The sequence below is a fragment of the Perca flavescens genome, chromosome 16, assembly GCF_004354835.1.
Source record: "Perca flavescens isolate YP-PL-M2 chromosome 16, PFLA_1.0, whole genome shotgun sequence".
NCBI classification, from domain to species: domain Eukaryota; kingdom Metazoa; phylum Chordata; class Actinopteri; order Perciformes; family Percidae; genus Perca; species Perca flavescens.
The window spans coordinates 27,839,919-27,863,364 of record NC_041346.1 but is presented as its reverse complement, the minus strand read 5'-3'; the positions used below and the strand labels follow the sequence as shown (position 1 = coordinate 27,863,364).

At 42.0% G+C, this 23,446-nt stretch overlaps 1 protein-coding gene across 1 annotated transcript in view; it reads right to left on the bottom strand.

The window, feature by feature from the left end:
* Positions 1-23,446, bottom strand: part of ttc28 (tetratricopeptide repeat domain 28) — a 171,994-nt gene that overhangs the window by 135,362 nt on the left and 13,186 nt on the right. The window contains exon 2 of the mRNA XM_028601462.1: positions 18,827-19,228. Within this exon, the coding sequence (XP_028457263.1) occupies positions 18,827-19,228 (402 nt within the window). The remainder of the gene's footprint in view (positions 1-18,826; positions 19,229-23,446) is intronic.

Here is a 23,446-nt window from a genome sequence, read left to right as displayed (position 1 = left end):
TGACCTTTGCAGGTGGTGTTGGAAGCAGCAGGAATCGCAGGCAAATGTACAAGTGTTTCGCATCCAATTTTATTCCAGCACCGGATAAGGAAGCTTTGGTTAAAGATGTTTGACACGTTGTGTATCTGTTGCGGAGAGTGAAAGCTCTCCGCGATGCTGATGGAGAGCTTTTATCAATCAGTAATGTTGCCGTGCAGTCGGAGGGGAACAAGAACGGTTGGTGGTCTGGAAAGAGACTGTACAGTAGACTAATCAATGTCTCACACTCACACACACACACACACACACACACACACACACACACACACACACACACACACACACACACACACACACACACAGCTGTGAATTACAAGTGCAGGTCAAGAGTTCAGAGGTGGGGACCGCCGGACAGGGTGTGTTTGGTTATCAGATCAGTCCAGCTGTGTGTGTGTGTGTGTGTGTGTGTGTGTGTGTGTGTGTGTGAGTGAGAGAGAGACATTGATTCCTTCCCCATGTGAATTGAGTGAGAGCAGGAAGGAACGGGGGGAGGAGGGGTGTATTGAACAGTGATAAGCCAATAGAAAGATAAATCCCTCAGGATCAATATGTTGATCAGCTCTGACTGCCAACACATTATGATATCATAGAGCATATGTCTTTCAGACATGTATTTAGATATTTACACTGTACATGAATTAATGGTAAAATAATGGGTTATTGTATATAGGATGTTTTACAAATAATATTTCTATATAGCATTATATAGCTTTCTATATTTCTGAATTTTTACTTGGAAAAAAAATGGATCCTTTTCATATTTTGGACTTTTCTCTAATTTTAGATTATTTTGAGAAATATAGCATACTTTGATGGCTTTGGTATTCAAACATATTATTTACATTAAACTATCTGAGAACCGGAGAAGAAAAGTCTCATCAACAACTGAATCACATCTGAGACATGACGATGGAGTAGAGCTGGGCGATTTTTTCTCCTAAAAAAATCTGTGATTTTTTATAAAAAACTTGATTTACGAGTCGATTCAATTTTTACCCCCTTCCATTTAAAACAAAATAACTGCGAACTGTAAATATATTTTAAAAATATATATTTATTGTATTTAATTAAAGTGCATCAACATAAACAAAATTGCAAAGGCAAACCCTTTCTCTAACTAAAAAGTCACTGTGCAGTGTGCAACAAAGATTGTTAAACATCAATTATCAACAATTATTTATACTGTATTTGGACTGAAAAAAAATCGATTTTTTGAAAATATGAAATCGATTTGACCTACCAACTCGATTTTTAAATCAAATTGATTTTTTTCCCAGCCCTACGATGGAGCCAAACTACATGTAGAGCAGCTACTGGTTTCATCTTTAATTCTATTTCATAAAATGCTCATTTGTTGTTTTTATGTAAAATCTTAATTTGAAAAGTAACTATAAGGGTCAAAAAAAATGTACTGGAGTAAAAACTACCCCTGAGATGTAGTAGAGTAGAAGTATGAAGTAGCAGAAAAAGAAAATACTTAAGTAAAGTTCCACCACTGCAAATCGCTTTTTCATTGCTGTAATTTAGCTAACAACTGCTTAAAGTTTGGTCGACTGGTAGCAAGTTCAACATAAACAGAGCGGAGTCACTTTACAGGTCTACATTGTGTGTGTGTGTGTGTGTGTGTGTGTGTGTGTGTGTGTGTGTGTGTGTGTGTGTGTGCGCGTGTGTGTGTGAGATGGTGTGAATGTCGAGAGATAAATGTCCTTTAAATGTTGCAGTCTCATCATACACAGGTCATCCTGGAGTCAACAGCATCAGTGTTATCATCCTGCAGAGATCATATTGATCTTGTACACACACACACACACACACACACACACACACACGTCCAAGAGAAAATAAATCACAACATGTAGTCAATGGAAATGATAAGAGAGGTCTGTGTGTTTGTGTGAGCTTACTCGTCTAATAACTAATTTGATCTGTTCGTGCCTCATGGCAAGGTTGCATTAAATTGTGCATATTTCGCTCTTACACACACAAACACACACACACACACACACACACACACACACACACACACACACACACACACACACACACACACACACACACACACACACACACACACACACACACACACACACACACACACACACACACACACACACACACACAGCTCTGGTGATATATTCCACTGTATTAGTGTTGTGTGTAGGTGGTCCTTTGGGACAGAGCTGAAGGTCACATTTAACCAGCTGACATAACACTCGTCGTCTGGATGTAACGGGAGAGAGCGTCGGAGAGAGTCGGAGAGGAGAAGGTGCTGAGAACATGTCGGAGACATTCACACCTTTGGCACGAAGGCTGTTATTCTGCAATTAACAGATTACTGAAGGTACAAAGCATTGATCTATGTTCAACGCTGTAGGGCTGCAACTAAGTATTCCTATTACCGGTTATTGTCCATTTTCTTTCAGTTTAATTTGTTGTTTTGTCTGTAAAATGTCAGAAAACAGGTTCAAAGAAAATCCCAATTTCCTCGAGGCGAAGAGGCTGCGAACCGAGCTGCCGCTAACATTTTCTTTGCTTGTTTCTCTGAGAACTTAAGACGTCCGGTGACTAAAATCCTTCGTCCACGTAAAATATATAGAGGAAACCTCTATATGTGGCTCAAAACAGCATAAGAAGTCAATTAATTACCGCTTCTGGCAGCCAACCACAACGCAGATGCACGCACAGAGGGAGCACGACGCAACAAGCGACCAAATGTAACGGAGCGGTACCGTGAATTTGAACATTTGAACATTGTTGGTAAAAATTTGGAATATTGTAAGTACACAACGCAACAACATACATAATCTGGCTCTATTCTTTTTTTTTTGACATTTTAATAGCAAATGTTTCATATTATACCTACAAAAAAGTCATCTCAATACATCTTTTTAGCTTTGTGATGGGCATTTTCACTATTTTCTGACGTTGTATAAACCCAAATGATTCATCAAGAAAATAACTTGTGATTAATCCACAATGCTTCCGTTTGTGTTTGAAGGATTGGATTAGGACTGCAGTGTTTGCTTTTTACACAGAAACACACATGCCACAGATGACTAGATTGGTTAATAAAGGCTAATAGTAAGAAATAATTAGAAATATTCATGCAAATTAAATATTCTAAGTCTACAAATGCTGAGCCATCAGTGCACAAGATGATCCCAGTCTCTGTGGAGGAGAACCTGAACATGTGAACAACGCTGCATATTTGATTACTTATTTCATTCTGATTATTCTCCCTGCAGTATCTTCAGCAGAGAAGGAAGAAAAAAAGAAAAAAAAAAGAAGAGCACATGCAGCTTTTGAAGAGTTTCACTTGAAATCATGAACATGTAATTTCATTTTGGGGATAAAGATAAGCTGGAAAATACGAGAGAGAATTCCCTCATATCTGATTGGGAAACTGCTGAGTGCTGCGCTCATCAATCCTTTGATGCCTGCGTATCGTGGCTCCAACATTTCCAAATTAGGGCTACGAAGAATCAACATGTGGGCCGGATCATGTGTTTGTTTTTTTTGTAATCATTGCAAAATTTCCTGCAGATTTGAGACAAATTAAAATAAAGTTAAAGTAACAATGCAGTCCGCAGTCTAGATTACGGTGGCCCTGAAGTGCAAATCACAACACAAAATAGAAAAACGCAACAGCAAATCATAAAATGCAACGGCAAATAGGAAAACAGGACGGCAAATATGAAAACACTTCAACAAACAATGGCATTAACTTCTACCGAAACTGTCTGTCTTTTAACAGGAAGGAGAGGTGAAAGACACGGAAAAGCGCCTACTTTTAACAGACAATCCAATCAGGAGGGTCCGTCCTCTGCTATATAGGCCCTACCTTTTCCAGTAGAAGTTAATGCCGTTGCTTTTTAGGATTTGTTGAAGTGTTTTCCTATTTGCCGTTTTGTTTTCCTGTTTGCCGTTTTGTTTTCCTATTTGCCGTTGTGTTTTATGATTTGCTGTTGCATTTTTCTATTTTCTGTTGCTGTGATTTGCACTTCAGGGTCACCGTACTAGATCCTAGTAGTGTTAAAAGGAAACCGAGGCACTCAAAAGGGGAATGTTTAAAAGCCTTTTAACTTTAAAATGCATCGGCCATGATTTAAAGATTTAGCCAAGAAAATATAAAAAGCTTTTTGAGGTTTTTAAAATAAAAGTAAAACTCAGAATGTTAAAGGTGCACTACGAGTTCCTGCATGACGTCACTTCTGTTGACGTTCCAAGTAAATTTCAAACAAAACAGAGCAAGCTCGCCCCTCCCCCCATGTTTATGTAACTGTCATTACATAAACAACTAACCCCCACCCCCTCCCCCAACCATCTTGTCTGTGATTGGCTGGAACGTGGTTTGTTGTATTTTGGTGCACAGCCTGTGCCTCTAGTGTTTGTTTGACGTTTACGACTCCTGTGTTGTCTCCCGAGACCGGGCTTTTTCACGGTGCATTCAGGGGGCAGGCAGCTAGCTAGGATCAAGGAGAGATGCCTACGATTTGAGACAAAAAACGAAATTGCGCTGACACCATTCAGGAACTCATAGTGCGCCTTTAACACATCTCCACCCTGAGCAGAAAAACAGTCGTTAAATTTCACAAGTTTTAATTCAGGATCACTGCTAAAAACTGTAAAAAGAAATCCTGCAGATTCCGTTTTGGTCTGGTTATTACTGATCCCCTTTGTGGAGCTCAGAGGGACAGTTGGTGGCACATATGCCCGGTGAGGCAGCACGCCTGGCAGCTTGGCACAGTGTCGCTGGGGCCCTGCCAACCAGAAGAGCCGGTAATTGTGTTTGGTTCAATAGCGAGGAGAGCATGAAAGGGGTTTTTACACACTAGTTGACTTTGATAGTGAGGAGCTTTTTCTCTATTTGGAAGTTTTTTTTTTTTTTCATTGTTACAATAGAGCTTAAAGCCTGTTTTACAGTTCTGCGGAGGCTCCACGCAGAGCTTTCGCCGAAGCCTACGTAAGTGGCCTGATGTCTATACTTGTGCGCTGGTGTGTGAGTCAAGCCAGCATATGTGTGTGTGTGTGTGTGTGTGTGTGTGTGTGTGTGGGGAGTGGATAATAGAGCAAGGGAAGAGTGAGAGAGTGACAGCGATTAGCTTTGGAGCGAGTAGTGACTCTAGAGTCATAGTGAGAGAAACCAAGTGTCTCCCCTGTTCTTTCTGACCACGGTGGGAAATCTGGAGCAGTAAAAGTTAACTCTCTCCTTGATCTGATGTTGTTTATGGAGAAGGGGAACCAGAGACTGCGACGTGTAGTTAAATTTTTTGAGAGGTGACGCCAGGCTACGGCGTAGGGTCCAGCGTAGACGCAGAGGGGTCTGCGGGGGTACGCCGTCGATTCTACACAGAAGCATAAAAAGGCCTCAACAGTTATCGCACACTTTTTTAAAGGCGCTGGTTCCGATTTCGCTGTTCAATATCTCCAATGACGTTTCATTAAATACTTAAATAAATAAAAATGTAAAAGGAAAAGGTGCAAGACTGTGTATGGAAACTATCAGAGACTTCAGTAGTAGATTGTCACTCTAATTGTTCATGGGTTACATTTCCATTGTAACAGCAAGTTCAATCAGAGACGTCGCTGTTGGGCTTAGGACTGTGGGTAGTGTCACAAATAAAACATGTTTTTCTTAAAGCAAGGTTTATTTCATACGGACTTGTGGCTTCTACAGGAGCAGAAACTTTCGTTTTCACAACCTCCTAGCTCCTGGTCAGCCTACCTCGGATGGTTTAGACATTATGGCTGATAATCAAAACCCTTATGGGGAAAATTAACGTGATTTTCACTTCCGAAACCACACTGTTGAGGCGTGAAGTGGGTAGGAGTTATTTCGGACAACCCTGGTTCCCGTGAGTAAAAGTCCCGTTAATTCTTCCTATAGACAATGTTACCTGACTCAGTGATGGAAGAAGTACTCAGATCTTTAATGTAAGTACAAATGGTAAAGCTAATATTTGTGTATCCGTCCTGCGATTTGGATCAAACATATAATGGGTTCTTTCTTGGCCCATGTATCACCGTTCTACCAAGTTTCATAAAAATCGGGACAGCAGTTTTTCTGTAATCCTGCTGACGGAGAGACAGACCAAACAGATAACCTTCTTCGCGGAGGTAAAACGGTGTTCTTAACAGTACAAGCCTTGGGAGAACAAGTTCCAAACATCCAATCACGGCTCTGATTTGTGCCCGTATGGTTTTTCTCCATACCAACGGCTGCTGAGGCTCATGGGTATTGTAGTATTTAGAGCCGTCCGCCAAACTGACGGACAAAACTGAAAAAAAGTTGAACTACATTAAGCCTGGTGGCCACGACACAAACCTATATGTTTGTTGCATCATCCAGGAGCGTCTGGTGTTTCCATGTTAAGGCAGCTACACACCGGGCGGATAATCGGCCGTTGGACAGTCTGGCGACATCGGTGACTCGAGTCGGTTCGGTGTGTCCCGTGCCGTCGTCAGTCTGGGGGGATGTCGGCGTTCATTTTGGCCGACCTGACATGTTCAGTCGGAGGCAGGGCAGTCGGGACTCACCCGGAAATGGCGAGCGGGATGAGGTGACTAGAGTCTCTCAAAATCTGACAAAAATCTTTTAAACTGACATTTGTCTATCTGAAATTAAGACAGATTCAGCAGCTGCACGGCCTATTTCTCTCTTAAAATGTTTTCGGAAACATGTTTCGGTGAACTATTTTGGTCCAATATGAGATGGTGTTCTGAACGAGCCGCCATGACAGTCTGGCTTTGAATTTCCGGAGAAAACGAACTCACGTGACGCGTTCGTCTAATCAGCCGCCTGTTGTCACTGTTTGGGCAACAATACAGACTAGCGCCGCCTGCTGCTATGGAGACGTATTTCTCCATGGCACTTTTTGGACCAACTCGGGGAGACCGATCAGTCTTTCAATCAGACTTTTCTGCCGACGGTAGGCCATCTGGTTGGTGTGTAACTTCCTTTAAGTTACGTTCTTTGACAGAAAGATCTGAGATGGGAACAAAGAACAAGAGACAAAAGCCAAATAACAACCATGTCCCCTTGGGAAGCAGCTAAAGGCCAAACTCCACAGTTTTTGAATTTCATGTTTCAAGTGATTTTCCTCTTCTCAGACCATGACACACACACATACACACACACATACACACTCATCTGAGCTCCTAAATCCTGAGAACAATTTCACTAAAGAACAAAGATAATCCATAATTTCAACCACTGTTTCCATGGTGACAGGGCGCCCGCGCACACACACACACACACATACACACACTATCTTGCCAGTCGGTGTGACATGAACCACTGGAACAAGACTGCATCAGGGCAACATGAAGGATGTAGAGTGATATGAAAGGTTTTAGTCGAGCATGATGGTGGATGAAGGGGGCAACATGGACGCAAAGATATAGTTCTGCTCATAGAAAAAATACCTCACGTTCCTAGGTCAATTACAAGTTGACCTAGAACCAACTCAATGGTATCCCAAAGGTTTCTCAGTTTTGCCTCAAACACAACATGATGGTGACTTATCCCTCAAAGTTCCAATAAACTACCTTAAAGAATGATGACGTATGTTTTTTCTGATTGTTAACCCCCATAAAAAGACTAAGGGCCATAACTCGCACCCGACGCAGCGCAAAGCCCAACGGCAGTGTCTTTGCTAGTTTAAGACCGACGCGGTTGTCAATTTCCCATCCAGTGCCCGCATCGTTTAAATAGCAAATGCACCTGCCCCCATCTGTGCGCCCATGGGCGTGCTGGTCTTACAGGGAGGTGTGTTCAGGTGCATTCTGGGCGTATTGCTATCTTGAGGCAGCGGGAAGTGATCGCGCCATTGACCAACAAAAACCTGGTCTAAAGTCAATAACGCAGCATTTCACACTATGCTTGTTACACACACACAGGGACACACAGCAGCACACACACATGCAAAAGATTACAAATAAAAATATTACGGTTCAAATCCTCCATCATAACAGCAATGTTCCAAGGTCCAAACGCGCCTGGCTTTTAAAGGGAATGGGAGAGGATCTCTGATTGGTTTATCGCATGTTACGCCCAAAACACACCTCTGATTAATGAAGACACTAAGTACAACGCTTTTGAACCATGCGCCCGGCGCACGGACCCTTTTTTTCGCCGTCAAACTAGCAAAAGTGGATTTGGACACGCCCTAAACGCACCTGCGTCATGCGCTTCGCCCCGTGCGCTTAGATCGTTAAACTAACAATGTATTGATCCTACAGCTTGAAATGTATTATTCCTCTGTACCACGGAGCTTCATTGTTATTTGTTAGTGTTTACCATGTTCACCATCTTAGCAAAGCCTGTAAGCATGCGAATACTAGCACTAAAACTTAGTGCACTAAAATTTGTTTTTATTTGCTCATAAACCAAAGGACAAATTTAAGATGTGACCTGATGATTGATGGATGGATGGAATGTCAGAAAGACATCACTACAATGCATCATCCTAAAGGGGAACATGAATGTTTTAACCACATTTCAGGCCAAGAGCTTGGATATGAACCCTGCTTGTATTACACACACTCCTCCATCACATTGATAAAATGTGCTCGCTTTGAAGCTCAAACGCAACCCCGCCCGCCTCCGCAGACTTCACAGGAATCACAGGAATGTGATTGTTCATTAACCTCAACCTCCGGTCTGGAAATAGCAACACACAGCCCGTTATTACGGAGTCATTCTCCCCGCTGTTTATCTCGCCTCTCTTCGGTCTGTCATCACTCCGAGGCTCTGTTCCCAAACACTGAGAGGGAACCAGGAAGTCACAAAGATCCACGACATCGACAATTCCCAAAGCAAAGCGTGGCGCTCCAGTATACACAGTCATGATGGTCCAGTGGGATTTTTCATTGATGGGTTCAGCTCTAGCCAGGTTAGGCATTGTTAGGAATACCAGTTGATAACAACGCATTACACAGTTTTTGTGCATACAAACAGCGTAGCAACATTAAAGTGTACTCAGTTCTGCATTTCTGCTGCTTTCAGTATTTGGCTAAAATACAACAAATTGTATGTTGAATTTAAAACAGGAAATTGATTCTTTTATTGAATAAATTGAACAGTGAATTGAATATAAAAAGCACTATTAAAAAAACTCTTTACAGTCCTTCCAGAAAAATGCAGAGTTTTTTTGTGATTGTTGTAGGCAAAAATCCTTGATTATGCGGCACGTTTTCTTAAAAAATGGAATATGCAGGATATTTATGCTATTTTATGCAATGAAATTGGGGGAACTTGCGAAAATTGCGGGAACTTGCGAAAATTGCGGGAACTTGCGAAAATTGCGGGAACTTGCAGTTTGATGAAAAAGAGGAAAAAAAGTGATTTCCCCAACAACCTGCTTTTTGATGATGTATATGTTGTGTAATTGCGTCACTTCATAACGTTCCCATGGCAACAAGGGAAAATAGCTACTCTTGTGTGAAGTAAACAAACGCAACATTTTTCAACTTTCTGTTAAGATATATTATGTGACTTTGTTGCAATGAAAATGCGGGGATTATGAAATCATGCAAGCCCTGCATATTTTGGCAGAAACCGGCAATTTATGCGCCGAAAGTGCGGCGTCTTTGAAAAAGCGCCCCCCGCGCATAAATTTGCGGATTATGCATTGAATTATGCAATCGCATAATCCCGTTTTTCTGGAGGGACTGACTTTAAAGTCCAGTATTCTATTCTATCTCTGAGTGTCTTTGCAATATGTATATAAACGATTGATTGTGCACCTCTAATTATCGGTCAAACAAAATCTTATAAATTAGCATCCCTGGATGGACATACAATTTTATATTTTATTCATGTTCCCCGGAGGATGAATCCTACGGACGTTGGTGATCCTCTGACTTTTCCTCTAGCGCCACCATGAGGTTGAGTTCAGAGTTGAGTAAAGGTGTTTTAAAGTGAAAAATTGTCTTTAAATTGGCATAGTTAGTATAGTAAACTGGCGAGTTGTCAAAACAGACATGAGGAGAATGTAAGTGTTCCATAATGGATGCCTCAGACGAATATGCCGGATCTTTTGGCCTAATAAGATCTCCAACAATGAACTTTACAAGAAAACAGGGAGCCGGAGCATCACCAAGGAGATTACTGAGATGGCTAGCACATGTGTTGAGGATGGAGCAGGACCGCATCACAAAAGTCGCCTTGTGATGGACACCACTTGGCAAAAGAAAACCTGGGAGGCCCAAAACCACGTGGCGCAGAACTGTGACACAGATGAACCTGTCATGGGGAGAGGCCCAACATGCTGCCAGGGACCCAATGCCATGGAGAGTGCTCATTGAAGCCTTACGTCCCACAGGGGATCAAGAGGAGTAAGTAAGTAAATTGGCATAACCCTTTAAAAGTTCAAGTTCCACTTTATTTATCCTTAGAAAAGGAAATTTGATTTGCAGCAGGATATTCAAAAACACACGCATACACTTACATGTGTAAGCAACATTATAAACACAGCACAAGACACACATCAACACCTTCAATAGAGACACCTTCCCCAAAACCAGTGACAAGATCCAATTGGACAGTACACAGGTCAATATGTCATAATGAACAGTAATGAAAATAAGATAATAAATAAGAACATTTCTATATAAAAAATTCAATGATGTCCCTCAAATGAATTCAGGTGCCTAATAGCCACAGGAATAAAAGAATCCCTGGCACAGGGATGCGCTGCTCCTGCTCCAGTCAGTTACTGCTAAAGCTGGGTGGAAGAGTATGCGCGGAGACCTTAATCCTTACCCTGTGACATTTTCATATTCACTCTTTCACATTCTGATAGAAGTCACACACCCCGCCATGATCAAGTCCAACCCGAGTCCCTCTTTCATTATCTCCCACCGCTGTTATCTTTCTCCGTCCTTTGCAATTCTCTTTGCACAGATAGCCGAGGCACCCGGCTGTGAGCAAGAGAGATGAACGCCGAGGGAGGAGGATAAAGAACGGGTGGCTCAGGATGGCTGCTGAGACAGCAGTGTCTGGCCCGAGTCTGGCTGATGTCTTACAGCAGTCTATGAACCAACGCTGCAAGCAGAGAAGAAGGAGCATATCTCCCAATTAATACCAGACAATTAGGCCCACTCCACATGTAGGCAAAATTAAAAAGTCATTGCGCTCTGCAGGCGAGAGGCAGTGGGAGTGGGAGTCTGGGTGTGAGAGACAGAGCAAGCTGCAGGCTATTTTGCTGCTGATGTGCACTTTTCTGCAAACATGTTAACACAGATGGGAAGCTGAGAAAAAGCTTTATCTGCTGCTGATGATAATGGGAGTAGAGTAGGGCTTAAACTAACCATTATTTTCATCGTCGATTAATCTGTCGATTAATTTCTTGGATAAGTTGTTCGCTCTATAAAATGTGACAAACGGTGAAAAATGTGGATCAGCGTTTCCCGAAGCCCAAGACGACGTCCTCAAATGTCTTTTTTTTTTGTCCACAACTCAAAGATATTCAGTTTACTGTCACAGAAGAGAGAAGAAACTAGAACACATTCACATTTAAGGAGCTGGAATCAGAAAGATTTTCCTTTTTATTTCCCAAATAACTTGAACGGATTAATCGATAATCAATACATCTTTGCAACTCTAGGCCAAGAAGAGGAAACAGGAAAGAAAAGATGTTTTAAAATGAGCAAGTTAAAAGCAAGGATAATGGTAATTTTCACCTCCACTAGCTGACAGAGCCAACCCTGTCTCTGAGGCTCTGTGCAGCCCGTTGGACTGCGCCGGATTACATGGATTGTGCATGTTTGTGAGCCTCATGTGATGTGGGGTCATGAGAGGCCTGCTTAGTGCCGGGACAAAGGAAAAGTTGTGTTTGAGCTCCCTGAGGTTGTGACCAAGCAGCTCCCCGGCACGTCAGTGCTGCTCTCTAGTGGCCGCTGCAGAAACCCCCGTTTCATCCTGTCCTTTCATTTTGCACACGACTCAATAAAGAAGGTTTGGTAACGCTTTATTCTGCAGCTCCTGAAGAAGTTTTCTGAAAATAAGTGTGTAATTTGGAGCCAATTATAAGGTGTAATGAAAGAAAAGTGATCTTTGCACACTAGTGTGGCTTCAGGTGCTGAGTGAAAACAGAGACAGTGTTCTTCAGTTGATCCACCTCTCATTCATTCATTACAACCAACAGCGTCATTTCCATAACAGGGACATGAAAAAATCCTTTTTTGTAGCCCTCACTTTAAAGTTTCAGTTTGAATTAGTCTAGAGCTGCAAAAATGAATCAATTAGTTGTCAAATATTATATTAACCACCAACTATTTTGACAATCGAATAATTGGTTTGAGTCATTTTTTTTATAAAAGAAAAATAGAACTTCTTTGATTGTAGCTTGTTAAATGCGAATATTGTTCTAGTTCCTTCTCTCCTCTGGGACAGTAAACTGAATATCTTTGAGTTGTGGACAAAACAAGACATTTGAGGACGTCATCTTGGGCTTTGGGAAACAACGATTTCTCACCATTTTCTGACATTTTATAGACCAAACAAACTCACTCATTAACCGAGAAAACAATCGAGCCCTAACTTACTCACTAAAATCTCTACACAGAGTCTTTGTACTGGAGGAGAAGAGAGAGGAGGAAAACGTTTTTGATGTGTTATACACGTATTACTACGGCTGGGTATCGTTTAAATTATTTTGATATCGGTGCCGATACCAATACCATGACTTTGATACCGGTTCCTGAATGATACTTTTTTCGATACCAGTTTTATATAATACATTTTAAAAATGTGCCGTAGGTAGGATTGTGAAGATCCAGGACTTGGCCCAAAAAAAAAAGTAACATCGACAACTTCTCAGTCCCTCCCCCTTTCCGCTAAAGCCCAAAACTGTCTCCAAATGGTGTTTTAATTATCCTGCAGTTTACATGCTTTTGTTTGACTACTACTCATTCAGAAAGCCTGATTCAATATGTTATTTTCTAGATTGATATAAATACCTAAACACAACAGCCTTCACACATTCTAAGTTTTTATTTCTTTCTTTCTTTCGTCGTTGTCGTCAGAAGTTTTTGAACTTGTGACTTCTGAAACCAAACTTAAACCTTTAATTCCAACTAATTACTGTGGAACTGTACAGTGCACAGCAGGTCAGCTGCAATTTGTCTGCAGACAAGCTCACAATTAAACATATATCAAGTACACAGAGTGGTTTCCAGTGGCACAGGAAGAACGAGAAGGGCACTCTGAGAGCGCAGACCTTCACCATGCCCCACTGACAAAAGTGAAAAATAATTTGTGAGTTCCTTCCTTCGCCCATGCTACACCCTTCTACCAAGTGTCATGAAAAGCAGCCTAGTTTTTCCAGAGCTCGACATTAAGGCTTGTCCGCTTGTCCGGGACAAGTGGATTGGTTTAAATGGAGCGCGGTTTACAAAATTGCTCCGTTACAATGACAAAATGTGTAATATTTCACAAACAAAATTGTGAAATTTTGCATTTTAGGTTTGTGACAGAATCCAAAAACATAAACAATGAATGAATGAATCTTCGTAGCGTCCATGTTGTTTCCACATTACGACTAAACAAATTACAACTTATTGGCAGCCACTCGGGTTTCAACCCCTTTCCTGTCTAGCTATCAAATAAAAATGCATAAAAAGCCCATAGAATAGTCTTAAAATAAATAAATGGGGCCATCCGAGGAGCCCCTGTGAGTACAAAAACGTTATTCAAAGAAGCAGTGTGTAGGATTTGGGATGACTCAGAACTGGAATATAATATTCATAATTATGTTTTATGTTTATAAAAACTAAGAATCGTGTTGTAGTTAGCTTAGAATGAGTCCTTCATATCTACATAGGGAGGGGATCCTCTCACACAGGGCCAGTCATGCTTCTACAGTAGCCCAGAACGGACAAACCAAACATGCATCTTGAGAGGGTCTGTATCTACAACTGGGATTGTTCAGAAATTACACCGGATATCCCTTATTTTCTGCCGGATTTCCGTCCCCTTCCCCTTTCTTTGTGTTGGCGTTCTAACCTCCGGTGGATTTGTGAGGACTATGGTTAACTGCTCCTCAGATCTCTGCAGGGTAAATCCAGACAGCTAGCTAGACTATCTGTCCAATCTGAGTTTTCTGTTGCACGACTAAAACAACTTTTGAACGTACACACGTTCCACCAAAACAAGTTCCTTCCAGAGGCTAGTTTGCAAAGGCACTATCATTGTGTCCGGTGCTTAGCGCCGCCCAAGACGATTGTGATTGGTTCAAAGAAAAGCCAATAAACCAGAGCAGGTTTTTCTCACATCCCGGGATGCTGTGTGTGGGCTAGCCAGACCCTCCTCCGCAGCGCTGTGGAGGAAGCTCTGGCAATGCGAGACTTGGTTCAACTAACTACACGCTTGGAAAGGTGGGGATGAGGGGAGGGTATTCATTTGATTGCGATCTGCAACCCCACCACTAGATGCCACTAAATCCTGCACGCTGCTGCTTTAAGTGGAGCACTGGAAGTGAAATATCTCCCTGCTGCTCTCCTCACATGCTCTGCAGTAAGTCCTGGATTACCCTCCTGACCCAGACTGAGTTCTCCATGGCACAATTTGAGATGCAGCACGAACACAGCAGAGAACGTCAACCATCACATCAACACAGTCCGGGGTGAAGTCACGGGACTGGGGGAGGAACCCAAACGTGGGAGATTGAATCTCCTCTTAGATCAGATGATAATAAACTGCTAAACTCTGTCATGTGGGGAATGGGCCATTTCAGGTCCTGAGTCCTACTTAAAGAACCGGGACTTTGCAGCTTTCTGTGCACGTATGTCGGTAATATTTTTGCAGCGTGTGGTTGCAGAGTAGTTTCTTAATGACAGGGGAAGCCTGAGCCGACTCCGGGGCCTTCTGCGTAAACAGGCGTAGCTGGCTGCCATCTGGTTGGCTTCCACTTCAGAGCAGAGAGCCGTTCACTGATGATCTGCACCGATTCCAGCTACACTTACTCCCAGAGCAGAATATTTAGGAACGATTTAGGACGTTAACCCTAACTTACACCCACATTATTAAAAAGGTTTCAGTCCACAAAGTTGCAAAGAAATATATTATCTCACTCGCTTCTAAAAAAGGTGTTCAGCCATACTCCAGATACCCTCACCCCAAATGTTTAAGTGAGGGTCAGTGACGTGAAGCTGTCTTATCCTAAAACAGATCAGTAGTGCAGCCATACATCAGCCACAGCCCCTCCTTCCTCTTTCCTGGGCCAAACAGACGTGTTTATTTGTGACTACAGAAGCTCAAGTTTCCCAGAGTGGTATGTGTTTTAAGGATCTGATAAATGCACCTGTATGTAGGGGGGGTGGGGGGGGTAAGTCTCTTTGGAAGTTCTTAACAACTTCACAAAAACCCACAGAGCGAGGACGACAGCAAAAAAACATTCATACACAAAACAGTCGGGTCTGTGGGAGAAAAACCCTCAAATCAGTCAAAAGAAAAAGCTTTTTCGCTCCTGCAGCAGTTGCACTTCTGTGATGGGACTTCATTTGAATCACAAAGAAACAAAAAGGCTTTTGCACTGAACGCACAAAAGAGCTGCACAAAACGACAAGAAAACAACTTTAAAAACGCAAAGAAGTTTTGCTATTCTGTACCGTGTTGTTATCCAGACAAGCACGCAAACAAATGCGACTTCTGACCAGTTACACCCCTCTGTTCCCATGACCGAGTCGCCTTTTTGTGTGCGTGATACAGTGAGTGTGTGTTTTGAGCCTGTTGTGCCAACAGAAAAGTCGACAGAGGCAGCAATGGGACAAACGGTGGGAGGCAAACGGAGAAGGATAAAAGAAAAGAGAAGAGAGCAAAGCCGACCGGCCGGGCGAAGAGCAGAAAGAGAGAATTCAAGCAGAAATAAAACGTCCCTCTCAGAAAGACTCTCTCTTATTGGTACTTCATTAGTCTTAACCTTGCATTTGACCCATGGCGAATGCAGCAGCAAGCCGAATGCTATAACACCACACACACACACACACACACACACACACACACACACACACACACACACACACACACACACACACAAATGCTGCTTCTGTTATTGTCTTTAAGTGCCAAACTCAGGCCAAGGCCTCGCCAGGGTTTGAAAAACAAAATAACAGCCGTGCAAAGCTCACACACACACACACACACACACACACACACACACACACACACACACACACACACACACACACACACACACACACACACACACACACACACACACACACACACACACACACACACACACACACACACACACACACACAACTTCCGTCCATTCTCTCGCACAGAGAAAGGAAGTGGAGCTGAAGCTGGCCGGGCCCCAGTCGTCCAGACAGAGGTGGCCCCAGCAAAGCCGGTCTCCTGCCTGCATACTCTCTCCCTCTCTCTCGTCTCTCTCTGAGCCCTCGCTATCCTTCACTTCCTCGCTGTGTTGGTAAATTTAAAGAGCCACTTCAAGTGTCAAGAAGTACCTGAAGCAGTTTCTCTAGTCAATGCGCTGGAAATGTGAAACACTGCACATGTTGACGACTCACTCTTACACATCACTGGAAATTAAAGCAATGAAAACACTTTAGAGTTCATTTAATGTCACAATTTAACAGGCGCTGCTGTTGGCTGATTAATTGCCTACTTTCCAGTGGTGGAAGAACTACTGAGGCATTTTACTGAAGTAAAAGTATCAATACCACAGTGTAGAAATACTCTGTTGGAAGAATATGCCTTGCATTTCTATTTTGATCTGAGCAAAGTACAAAAGTTTTAGAAGCTAAATGTTCTTAAAGAACCAAAAGTAAAAGTACTCGTAGGGTCGGGTACCAAAACGCGGTGCCAATAGGGCACCGCGTTTTGGCCAACGTAAACGGTAACGAGACCGAATAAGAACGAAAATTTCGGTGCCTGACTTTACACTACACTTGACAGCAGGTAACGTTAGCCTACTGTTAGCTAGCATCTGGATTAAACACGGTTAAAATGCTGACAGCTAACTTTAAACAGTGTAAAGTGTGACTAGAGATGGTCCGATACCATTTTTTGCTTCCCGATACCGATTCCGATACCTGAACTTGCGTATCGGCCGATACCGAGTACTGATCCGATACCAGTGTGTCATATATTTTATTATGTTTTAACAACTGTATACTACTATCCCTGTATGGATGTGATATGATTTCTATCTTTGTTGTCGGTCTGGCTCAGGTTAAACTCTTTGTGAAACATGAACAAACACAAACAATGAATGCCTCAGAACTTTCTTTTATTCTCCAGCTTGACAGTCAGTTATAACGGAAAAAGAACATAAATAAACTACTTTAACGTAGATTTTCTTTAGGGCTTTATTACGTGGTATCGGATCGGTGCATAAACTCCAGTACTTCCCGATACCGATACCAGAGTTTAAGGCAGTATCGGAGCCGATACCGATACTGGTATCGTATCGGACCATCTCTAAGTGTGACTGTATTTCACTGGAGAGGATTCCAACAGCGGGACGTAACCGGACGGGACGTAGTCTGACTGCAGCTGCCGTTGTCGGAAAAACAACACTGACGCTGCGTTCACTTGAAACAGGTAGCCTCGTGGTGCATTCAAAGTTATTGTGAAATACCCTTTTCCCATCTGGTGGTTGTTTTCGTCATTCAACAGCAATTTACTGGTGAAATAAATTATTGTTATAAGTTATAGTTATTACATTATTATCAAATCTTTAATTTTTACCATATGGCCCTAGCAATAAAGCTGTTCTTTAATGTCGCAGACTGTTTAGTACACTTCTTTTTGGTTCTTTTTTTTTAAACTTTATTAAAAAGTATCGGTTAAGGCACCGGCACCGTTTTAAAAGTATTGCTTTAGCACCGGTAAACCCGAATGATACTCAACCCTACTCATACGCAGAATGGCTCATTTCAGAATAATGTATATTATATTATTGGATGTGTGGATATTGGATGTGTTCATCAGCTTAGTCTCCCTTTAACAATCACTCCCTTTAAGAATCAAATTCCTTTGGCGTCACAGTCTATATACTGTCCAACACGCTATCTGAACTTTATTTGCCTTCCTGTAATGATGTACAGGCACAGAAAGCACTGATGCATCAGCAAACATCACACACAGTCTGTCTCGTTGTTCAGCTCTCCATCATCATCTCTGTCATCACACACGGAAGTCCTAACGCCAGCGTATTTACAGGGCTATCTCATTATGCTGAGGTATATATGTCCGTGTGCTGTCTCTTTCAAACACACTTGTCAAACAAAGAAAAAAAAAAAAAAAAAAAAAAAAAAGACTATTCAGCACAAGTTTAACATTACGTTGTAAATGCACAACATGTGGACTGCGGCATCTAAATAGCAGGCTTGTGTTCGGCTGCTGTACACCGGCAACAATCAAAAACTACAGCACAACAACATGTCTGACAGGATCTGGGAGGGAAAGAGGGGGAACAAGGACTGGGTTTCTTTTCTGAGAAGCCAATTAAAGTCTGTCGGGCACTAACTCGGCCAACCACAGGACAAAAGCAAAGATTATAATCAGCAGCAGGTGATGTAAGACACTTCAAAATGTTGACCTGTGCATAAACTAAACACTGAGTCGCCAAAGTATACTGTATATACATAATATACCATTACTAGATGGTTCGGAGAGGCAGGCTCATCCATAGATCCATCTAACTATCCACTTAATGGATACATCCCCTCTTCAGCTACATAAAATCCATCCCCTTCTCTCAGCTGCAGTTTCTTCACAATTTTGGAGAGTTTGATTGAGGGTCGAGCCTCTTACCTTGGGCCATTTGGGGTTGATGACACGCGCTTTGATAGCGTCGTCCAGAGCGGTGCTGTACTGGCCCAGTCGGAGATAGGCAGCCGAGCGGTTGCTGTACAGGATGCAGTTTTGGGGATCGGCGGTGAGGGCCTCGCTGTAGAGCCGCACAGCCAGGGCGTAGTCCCCCTGCTGGCAGGCCTGGTTACTGCGCCGCACGCGCTCCAGGAACTCTGCTTTGCTGAGGCCGGAGCAACCGGGAATGCCGGGTGGGCCGGGAGGGCCGGGAGGACCGGGGGGGCCGGGCGGTCGGTCCACCCTTTTCACCGGCGGAGCTGGAGGAATCACAGGAGAGGAAGAGGAGGAGGAGGAAGAGGGAGGGTTGGTGGTCCTGCTGGCGGAGCGAGAACCAAACAGGGAGAACTGGGGAGCAGAAGGGGGAGGGGGCAGAAGACATTGGTTGATTTATTAAATAGAGATAAAACCATTACTCAATCAGTCAACAGACTTTCGTAGGTTCAAGCTCCTCAAACTTACAGATTTGTTGTTGTTTTATACGATTGTAAACTGAATATTGTTGAACCAAACAAGACATTTGAGTACGTACGTTAGTTGTGATAGGCTTTTTTTTCCCCATTTCATCTTATTTGACTTTTAAGTTGACTGAATAATGAGATCAATTAATGAAGAAAATAATCTGTAATGAAAACTTGCCATTCATGCATTAACACCAAAAAGGCCAACATTAAGACGATAAATGGCTGAGAAACAGATAAGTCTTTGGCAGCGGGGCGTTAAGTGATTACTAAGATCATTACCAGTAAAAACAATCGCCCGGATATTGGCTCACATAACCAGGATACTCCAAAAACATGATCATAAAACCAGGATACCAGTGCGTATGTAAACGCATTCACTATCAAGATTTTTGAAACTCTCAGACTTTTATATTTGCACTCGTGCCACTTCGTTTTGCAACTGCTGCACAGCCATTGCCCTCGAGATAAATTAGGTTTAAACCTGGTAATTTGTTATGGTTTCTTTTACATTTATTGTTTATTTCCTTTTGATATCTTTATGTCTATGTATGTATGTATGTATGTATGCACCATCCACCAAGGCAACTTCCTTGTAAGTATTACTTACTTGGCAATAAATCCTTGTCTGATTCTGATTCTGAATTTCTGTATCTGCCTCAAAGATCCTGTATCAGTCGGGTTATATTGATTATTCCATATTTTGAACTGTGGCATAGAAAGACCAATATTACGACTGACCTAACGTGAAAAGGCTGTTTGCCCATAGTGCTGTAGAAATTAAAATAAGTTGAGAAAGACAGAAAGGAAATGTGCTTTTGGCTGCTGTTACATAAGTCATACAAAACCCAGGAGGACACCGAAGCTGCGGCAGCTTCATGTGCATGATGTGATACTGTAGTTTCTGGCAAAGGGGACACCCAAACTGCTGCGTGCACTTTTTCTTTTCTGCTCGGTGGTAGCGACTTAAATTCCTCAGAGAGACGGAGTGAGAAAGAGAGAAAAAGCAGGAAAGTCAGACAGAGACTCAGACAGTCCGATGAGGCTTCTGTTCTTCTCATTCAAACTTTGTGTTAAAAGTGCTCGCTGAGGCCTGTTCTCTGTAGCTTTAACATTGAGACGCCTCCTCCCTCCCTCCCTCCCTCCCTCATCTCTGGCGTTTCCAAATTTGTCCTTTCACCAGAGCTTACACCAAGGCCTTCATTATCTCTCTCTATTCCCCTGTGTGTGTGTGTCTCTCTCTCTCTCACACACACAAACACACACACTCTCTTAAAATATGCAGACTGGAGGGATTCCTAAAACTTGCAAAAGCATCACCCAATGGCTTTGAGCAAGAGGCGAGGACAGGCAACGTGATTCGCTTGAAATAAACTGCAAGAAAACTTTCGGATGTTCACACAGTCTCACACCTGAACTAATGCATCTACTCTGTGCAGGTTTTGACCACTTTGAGCTAACACTAGGACTAACATCAGTCCTATGCTTTGCCAGAAAAATGTTTTAAACTTCTTTCACCTGCTTAGAATAGTTTTTTGACATGTAGTCAGTGTAAAACCAGCTTCACGCTGAAATATATTCGTTTAAATGTTGTTTCAACAACGATATATGTAACCTAGACCTAAAAAAAAACTGAAAAAAATGTGTTTCTCCCAAAGGAATAAGTAAAATGATGTGCTACCTTGCGTCTATAGTTATTGTTCCTTTATTTTAATAGATGGAAACACACCTGTTTATGCATCTTAACTGGATATTGTTTTAAATCTCAACAACAGGACAATACAAATATAAATGCTGTCTAAAAGCTTTCTCTACACTCACAGGAATAACATTCGGGTGGAAAGAAATGCCGAATCTTTGTTTAAAAATCCCGGCCCCTTTTACTTGCTGTTGCTACTGTACAGCTGTCAAGCTTTCCAATCCATCACATGTGCAGATGATAATCGTGGCTGAGCTACTGCTCGACGTTTGAGGTCATTTCGGAAACAATGGGCCGTGCCGTCAGACAGAAGTAGACAAAGGCTGACTTCTACTTTTTAGTCTGCAATTGTCAGTTTTGTCGGCTGAAATGGCGACTGCAACAGCTGCAGGGGCCTCTTAGGAGCTAGTTTCTATTTAGTCATGAACAATTTGAAGTTTTTTTTCCACAGGTTAGAGCAGTGGTTCCCAAAGTGGGTTCCAGGAGGTCCCCCCAGCAAAAAGCAACTGATGTTATTTTCGCTATTATTCCATCCATCAGTAACACAATGACGTAATGTATGACTATTTTGTTCATGGGTTTTAAACCCAGTTCAGACCAAAGATTCGCGACGAGACAAAACCGTTTTAGAACGTCGCAAAGAAACGTTGCAGCGATCTGAACCGGCCCATCTCAGCTCGCCCCGAACCAGCTGATGGCCAGAGGCTGGTTTTACAAATCAAATCAACCTTTATTTCTATAGCACATTTCATATAAGTTAATATAACACAATGTGCTTCGTACAAAAAAGTACACTTACAAATAAAACACTTTATACATAATTATACAGAGGATATTAAGCACACACACTTAAAAGATCAACATTGAACAGCGACAAACTCTGTTAATCATAAACCTTTGTAAAAAGAAAGGTTTTTAATCCTTTTTTTTTTAAATGTTCAGTGTGGAGGCCTCTTTCAGTTCCACTGGCAGGGTATTCCATATCTTTGGGGCATAAACACAAAAAGCAGCCTCCCCTGCTCTGGTGTTACAGCGAGGGACAGTTAAAAGACCACTGCCTGTGGTCTGAGGGGTCTTGCTGGCTCATATATAATGCAAGGGACGTCACCTGTTCCAACAGCCAATAGGGAAGTCATCTTGTAAAGTCAGCTACAATAAAATGATCCATAATCCTTTTTATTTAATGTTACAAACAGTTAACGGTAGGGATCGACCGATACTGGTTTTGCAAGGCCGATACCGATACGGTCTAATTTTAGTTTAGGAATCCTTGACGTGAAAAAAGTTTGGGAACTACTGGGTTAATGTCCAGCACGAATCACTTTCCACACACTTATGTGAGATAAATGAGTTTTCTGGAGCAAACTACACATTTGGCCTCAGGCGTCAACAGTTTTGGCTCATCGCCTCTTTTATCTCGGGAAAATAAAGATTAATTTCTTGAGGTCTGTTGCGATCCGAGAGCTGAACAACTTCTCTACTCGCCGTTTAGATCATGGCGTGTTTAATTATGTGTGCCGCTGACAGATGGCGACGTGATTAACTCGGAAACAATCAAGCTGCAGACTCTTTAAAGCAAGATTTAAGTCTTAACTGTACATGGTCCTCTGAGCTTTGGGGACAGTGAAATCCTGACACTTAAATTAATAGTCCAGGATGTTGGAAATACCGAGGTCAAAGGTCAAAGTCCCTTTGTTTCCCAAAACACCAGAAAGAGTCTTTCGAATATCTGTAATCATTCAAATATTTACGATTTATTTTCCTAATTTCATTTATAGTTAGCAGTTTATTATACCAGTGTTTCCTTTATGATTTTTTTTTAGCAGTGGGGGCAGGTCCGAACACCCCCCAACGAAACGGAGCGGACGCTTCGCTGCAACACAAACAAATATATTTATTCACCTCTATTCACACACACAATGAGGCATATTCTCAGTTGTGATTGAACTGTATTTTGAGTTACTATATAGGCCAATTTCGATCTCAACATATAGGCTAAGCATTCTGTAGCAAATAACAATAAACCCACTATTAATTACATTATTAATGCAGTGTAACTTCAGCATGTAAATAATACACCTACAATACAAACGTTCTCCGACATGCACTCTAATGGTCAAATCAACATAGAGGAAACACTGTATACTATCGTTATATTTTTTGCAAGTTTCATTTAAACAGAGTAGAGTTCAGGCGATCAGTCGACCATGTTCATAATCAGTTGATTGATTTGCTGCTGTTCTTATATATTATATATATATATAATATATTTTTACATTCTTTTTTTAAGGGTAATTCAAATAAGTATTAGGTGTTGGAATCACCAGAGTCCTCACGATACGATATCATCAAGATACAATATCATCAAGATACGATATCATCAAGATACGATATCATCACGATATG